This window comes from Hippocampus zosterae, chromosome 5 (assembly GCF_025434085.1).
Source record: "Hippocampus zosterae strain Florida chromosome 5, ASM2543408v3, whole genome shotgun sequence".
In the NCBI taxonomy this organism is placed as follows: domain Eukaryota; kingdom Metazoa; phylum Chordata; class Actinopteri; order Syngnathiformes; family Syngnathidae; genus Hippocampus; species Hippocampus zosterae.
Genome location: NC_067455.1, coordinates 1,594,781 through 1,601,025, shown reverse-complemented (window position 1 = coordinate 1,601,025; position 6,245 = coordinate 1,594,781). Strand labels below are relative to the sequence as shown.

General features: G+C 41.4%; 2 protein-coding genes across 5 annotated transcripts in view; one reads left to right on the top strand and one right to left on the bottom strand.

The window, feature by feature from the left end:
* Positions 1-1,077: 1,077 nt before the first annotated feature.
* Positions 1,078-4,682, top strand: josd2 (Josephin domain containing 2). Its single transcript, XM_052065352.1, has 4 exons — positions 1,078-1,537; positions 2,184-2,309; positions 2,576-2,773; positions 2,867-4,682. The coding sequence occupies exons 1-4, from the start codon at positions 1,416-1,418 to the stop codon at positions 2,994-2,996; spliced, it is 576 nt and encodes a 191-aa protein (XP_051921312.1). The 5' UTR covers positions 1,078-1,415; the 3' UTR covers positions 2,997-4,682.
* ttyh1 (tweety family member 1) overlaps positions 4,382-6,245 on the bottom strand; it is a 25,398-nt gene continuing 23,534 nt past the window's right edge. For all 4 annotated transcript variants that reach the window (XM_052065125.1, XM_052065123.1, XM_052065126.1 and 1 more), the window contains one exon: positions 4,382-5,760. In XM_052065125.1, coding sequence (XP_051921085.1) covers positions 5,677-5,760 — 84 coding nt within the window. In that variant the 3' untranslated portion in view covers positions 4,382-5,676. The remainder of the gene's footprint in view (positions 5,761-6,245) is intronic.

Genomic DNA, 6,245 nt, shown 5'->3' with positions numbered 1-6,245 from the left:
GCTTACCTTAGCCAATTTGCCCTGTGCATCCTAGAACACCTCAGCAACTTGCATTTCGACTAATTCACAATGTAGTACAGTAGGTAGCGGTAATGGACTACAGTATAACGTTTTGCTGCTAACTGCTGTATAACAAGAAATAAAAGATAACCAAGAATGGGCACCGGGGGGCGCTCCTACACAACGGCAAAAATCTGATGCCTGTGCCTCTCGATAAAAAGTAAATAAGCAAAGTTAATTCACTTCTGTTTTTTAGGACAGCAATTCATTACGGAACCATGGGAAGTGTTGTTTTGGATGGTATGAAACGGCCGTAACCATACCAGACATAGGCCAAAGTACTTAAGAATTCTTTAAAAACAACAACAACAAAACAAAACCTAAGCCTAAGGTAAAATAATGTCTTGTAGAACTACTGATTCAACTTCTGTAATTAAGTACAAGGGGGAAAAGTACAGAATGAAATGTACTTACTAAAATAGTCAAAAATAATTTTCACTGTCAATTTTATACACCCCTGTTACGAAACAGTGGTGTACTGAAAAAAAACGCTAAAAGTAAGCCCATTTTTATAAATGAAATAATCGGAAGTTCATCACAAAAACAGATCTGTAAAGTTGGAAAAAGGAGGTCTGAAAAGTACGTATTACATTCACATACAATTGCAAAGGAAAAATACGCAATTGCAATAACCAAGTAAAACATTAAATGTTTTAATTTCCACCATTGCAAAACGTAACGAGCTTCATTTGATGAGGTATTACCAAGTCCAGATGTTTGTTTTCAAACAGAGTAAAAGTTGCCAAAAAAAATTACATAGTTGTGCATAGATTTCAGAAAGACATTTGTAATAATAAGAAAAAAGTATCCGTATCCCTTAACCAAGGAAAAAAGGACAATGTATTCTCAGTACGGAAGGTGATTGGGAATCAACTTTTTACTAAATAAATTACAATATTTTTTCTGGAAGCGTATTGCACATGAAGATTTTTTCCGAGTAAAGAAAAACATGCGTGGATTGGGGGCAAAAATCATAAACTGTGGAAACGTTTTGTTTTGAATGATACGAAACACTCGTGACAACAACAACAACAACGCGCGAGCACTTCCGGGTTCTGGATGGAGCTGTCAAGCGCCTAACACCGCCTTCTTGTTTTTGGCTGAGAATCGCTTCGTCATCAACTTATTTCATTTGCTCTCAACAACACGACACACTCGTTGAAAAAAAAACAAGCCAAACAATTCCACGCCGTTTAAAAACAAATTATGTTAGACTGGTAGGCGTCCTTATAGCCATGTTTGCTAGCTAACATGCCCAGCTAGCTCGGTGCTGCTGATGTAGGCGCCAACGCGGTTGACTTTAGTTTGGTTGGGTTCCTAAAAAAATAAATCCTGCTGTTATTTTTGCGACAATCATGAGCGAAGGGGGCGTTTTCCACGAGAAGCAGCGTCTGGAGCTGTGCGCCATCCACGCGCTCAACAACGTGCTGCAGGAGCGGGTGTTTACCAAAGAGACGGCCGACGAGATCTGCAAACGGTACGGCGCAAAATGATATACTGTAGCGTTTTATTTCACGATGCGTGTGCTTGTGTGGACACGCGTTTGCAATCCGGTGATCAAAAAAACATGATTGATGTCATTTGAGGTCGCGTGTGTGTGTACGTATGTCGATGTGTAATAGGGGCGTTGCTTTGAAATCTGCCTCCTCGGGTGAAGTTTCATTTGCGTTCGGTTCCTAGGCCAATTAGGTTGTACGATGCTAACTAGTCTTAAGTCTTTAATACGTTCCAAGGACAAATTTGAACTAAGTTAACCCATACTATACATTTCAAATGAAATGTCTCTCTTGGAATGAAGATGTCATAAATGCGTTCTCGCTCCCACCCTCCTATAACAAGACCGAGTTTTGAATCAAGAAAAATAGATTATATTGTAAGAAATATAAGAAAGTAAGTTATGTCGACTCATTATATTTTAAAAAAGTGGTGACTTTATGGGCATCGGAAGTGTTATTGTCCAGTTGCCTTGTTTACCATCCCGACCATAGAATGCCTTTGAATGAACACACGTCGTCGCAATGAATCAGCGATTTGCGACTGTGGCCGCATCCTGGAAGCAATCTTGGTGAATGGAAATTCACATTCCTCATTACTGAATCAGAATTTTTTGTTTTTTTTTGTAGGCTGGCTCCACAGTGTGTGGTCAACCCACATCGCTCAGTGTTCGGCACGGGCAACTATGACGTCAACGTCATCATGGCGGCGCTCCAGAGCAGGGAGCTGGCAGCCGTGTGGTGGGACAAACGCAGGTGGCTCAAAAGAATCACAACGAGGGAAAATGTGACGGGACATCAGGGATTTTTTTTTTCACTTGTTAAACTATTCCGCTCAGGTCACTGTGGGGCGGAATTCCTCGCTGCTCCAAAACCCATTCGGATTCAGAAATTTGAAACCGACCAAATTTAGATGGACAAGTTTTCAATTGACCATGTAACTGCCTATGGGGGGGTTCACTGTAAAGCATATGAAGGCTGTTACCTAACGATTGCGCGTCATGTTTTCCCTTTCCCGACAGGACGGTCCAGAGTCTGTGCATCTCCAAGGTTCAGGGCTTCATCTTGAACGTTCCTTCGTGCGTCTCGTTCGGCATCCTTTCCCTGCCGCTGCTGCGGCGGCGCCACTGGCTCGCCGTCCGCCAAGTCAACGAGCAGTACTACAACCTGGACTCCAAGCTGAAGAGTCCCGTCTGCATCGGCGGGGAAACGCAACTACGGTATTAGATTGACTCACACAGGCTGAAATCTGATTGGACGAAAAAAAAAAAAGTCACACCCACTGACATGTATTCGGGGTGCTCTTACCTCAGAACGTTTCTCAGCGAGCAGCTCTCTCAAGACGTAGCTGAGATGCTCCTGGTGGTGCCGCGGGAGGTGGAGGAGGACGGATCCTGGCTGAAGGCCGACGCCGCCGTTGAGGGGGCGAACAGGATGGATTGAGAGCAAAACAAAGGACTTTGTTTTTTGTTTTGTTGTTTTTTTTTAACACTTTATGCCAGGAAAGTACATTATTCAGGGAACAAACGTTCGTTTGGAAAGCTTTTGTACATTTTTTTTTCCACGTCGTTGCTATCCAGTTTAAGGTCCATGCACGAGTGCACTCTTTGTTCTCACTAGTAAGACAAATCAGCATTCTGCCACTTGTTCATGTCTGCCTGTTACTCGTATTCCAAGGTCATAGGTGTCTCCTAGAATTTGATATCACTTGTCGTTTTAGCAGCTCGCAGTTAGCGAGCGCACACACAGCTATCGTAACGAGTGCGCCAAAGAGTCCACTACTCGTACACGGACCCGTCGCCGGATATCAAGGATGTGAACGAAATGCGCGACCGGCTTTTCCAAGACACAGTACACACTTGTGCACGGTTGACGCCAAGATCCGATGATTGTAACTTTTTTCCTCTGCAGCTAAAGTCGCGCGGGAAGCCATCTTAGACTCGACGCTCAAACGGTTTCGTGGTACAAAGTGCCGACATGATGTCATCATATTCCTACTACGACTACTAATAACAGTGGTGGCTCATGATTGTAACGAAGAAGACTCATTCCAAAACACTGAAACTGTTCGGTTTTTGTTTCTAGCGAGGCAAAAGAACAGTTTTACTTCAGTCGTTGTCCAACTTGTTTTGCCGTGACGGTCAAGCTAGCAACGTATCAAAACAACAGCAACGAATTAGCTCAGTCGCACGCCCGTTCCAGGTGTCTCCTTTCGATCTATGCATAGCCGACGTGCGTGTCCGTCTGCGGTGCGCACTTGTGACTTATTGACTGACAACCTAAGTTTTTAATGGTTGACATTGTTTATAATAAACTTTGGTTGTTGTTTTAACACTCGGGCCTTGCTTGATTTGACTTTTCAGCAACACGTTCAGATAGCCCGTACGTACTCGGTAAGATTGTCTGTTTTTTGGGCAATTGGAACAGAATGTAAAGAATTAAACTCTTTTAGATGACATGCAGTATATGGACACGGTTGCGGCTTCTTTGTAGGCTGCAGTCGTAGTTGTCGTTCTTCACAGAGGAGAAAGAATATGTCTCTGAATATTGCTCTGTTATCGGTCTACACTTGTTCTTTTTTTTTTGTTTAACTGTCACTCTCCTCTGCACAGACGCAGGGACACAAACGTACTGTATTACATTGCCTCGAATGATGTTCACCATTTTGATTTGCGAACATAAAATGTCTGCTACATCCCTCGTTTCACTACATTTGCATCAACACCACAAAACTGGTCCAAAAATAGGACATGAGATGGACACACGTCAGAGGGTTCAATGTGCATCTTTGCGGAGTTCAACGACGGCCAAAAACACGTTGAGCGTGAGAGGTTATTGTTACATTTTTTTTTATTACTGTTATTCATATTAGACTCTTGAGTGTAAAAGGATGCCATTCAAAAGGAGCATTGAGAGTACAAACTCAGTTGGGGGGGGTTAACACGGTCGAGTGGGAGGGCTTGAGGAGGACTCAATGAAATCTCCAACATACCGTAATATACACACACACGCACGCACAAAAAAAAAAACAATTGCGGAGACCCAACGCTGTGCTCTGCAGCGGATATAGAAAAAGTCTACACACCCCTGTTCAAATGGCAGGCTTTTGTGATCTTAAAAAAATAAAAATGAGTGCAAAATAAATCCTTTTTGAAACTTTGACCACCATTGTGGCCAAAGCGAAATCTGATTGGGAGGGTAAGCAAAACCAAAAGACATTGTGTGGTTGCAAAAATGTGCACACCCTAATTCGGATATACAGTACACAGCTCTCTCTTTTTTTAAACTGATTTATCTTGTCTTATTTTTTTTTTGTTTTACATGGCAAAAAGCTGGCATTTGAACAAGGGGTGTGTAGACTTTCTATATCCACTGTACATTAGTTTTATTGCTCTGTACCCGCTGTCGCTGCTGTTCTTTAAGGGTTCTCCATTCAAAGAAGGGTCTCGTAGCCCTCAACCGTGGTGATTATTATTATTTTTTTTTTTTTAAAAAGAGAAATGATTATTCTTCCGATATATAGACAGTGAGATATACTCAATACCATTCAGGTAATACACAGAAAATACATAATTACCACCTATAAAAAGTAATAATAAAAAATATATAGCAAGTGAGGGGGAACTGCATAACCATTGACAGAAAAAAAAATGTGCTTTGTTGCTACGTGCCAGTGCTTTTTTTTTTTTCTACAACAGTTTCATATTTATATATTTATATGTATATAAAACAACTTTCAAATAAACGGGTGATACATTGAAGAATATAAAAACTACATCATGTAGTCACGTCAATAACATTCTCCACGTGCCTCACCACTGTTCACAGCTTACACAGTTTGGACAAACAAGGGGGAGGGTTTGCTTTCACATCCTACCGGCGTGCCCACAGTCATTTTTAGTCCTGCTCCATTTTTTTTTTTTTTTTATAATAAGTGCTTCTAATCATCAGAATTGTCAGAATAATACACTTCTGTGATAGCCTCATTATACGCAACACTAAAGCCATCGTTTTGCTTCTTTAAAATTAGTTTCCGTTCCTTTTAAAGTGTCCATTCATATGAAAACTAAACATTTGTTTTCTTCTTCTATCTATACATTTCCTAAAAAAGAAAAAATAGTTATCAACGTGAATACAGGTTCCTCGAATGGGCGGGGTTAGGGTGCGATTGACTTCCCCCGTAACCAGTCAGCATGCTGGGAGAGTACTGCGGAAAAAGAACACAGATGTCATTCAAGCACGTCGATGTCATCTGGAATCCATGAACACGCCACAACAGCTGACGGCCTTTTGCCGGAAAACGCAGATCATTTCATGTCGTAAACCCCCCCCCCCCCCACCTGCACACCAGTCTGCTAATGTAGGGGGTGGGAGACCTACGACCTGTGAGCAACATCCCAAACTTTTTCTGAGTAAAGTAGGACCCATGGAAATTGAACTATTTGTATTTTCCCCTCAATACTTAAAAATAGACTTTTTTCATTAAAAAAAAAAAAAAAAAAGGAAAACAGTCATGGGTGGTTGAGTGCCGTTTTTTTAGGGGGGTTGTTAAAAACGTTTTGTTTTTTCCTCCCATTTTTGAAAAATCTTCAATGCCATCTGTCCGTTGAATTGGCTCTATTTTTTTTTAGGTCTTGATATTTTTAAAATTAAAAAGAGAATATCAAAGTCATAAATTGGGGATTGGGCGGC

Bases quoted from the DNA above. Each gene is read 5' to 3' on its own strand.
- josd2 (XM_052065352.1), top strand. From the start codon at position 1,416: ATGAGCGAAGGGGGCGTTTTCCACGAGAAGCAGCGTCTGGAGCTGTGC. The intron at 2,310-2,575 runs GTGGCTCAAAAG...CTTTCCCGACAG, and splicing joins GTGTGGTGGGACAAACGCAG to GACGGTCCAGAGTCTGTGCA. The intron at 2,774-2,866 runs GTATTAGATTGA...CTCTTACCTCAG, and splicing joins GGCGGGGAAACGCAACTACG to AACGTTTCTCAGCGAGCAGC.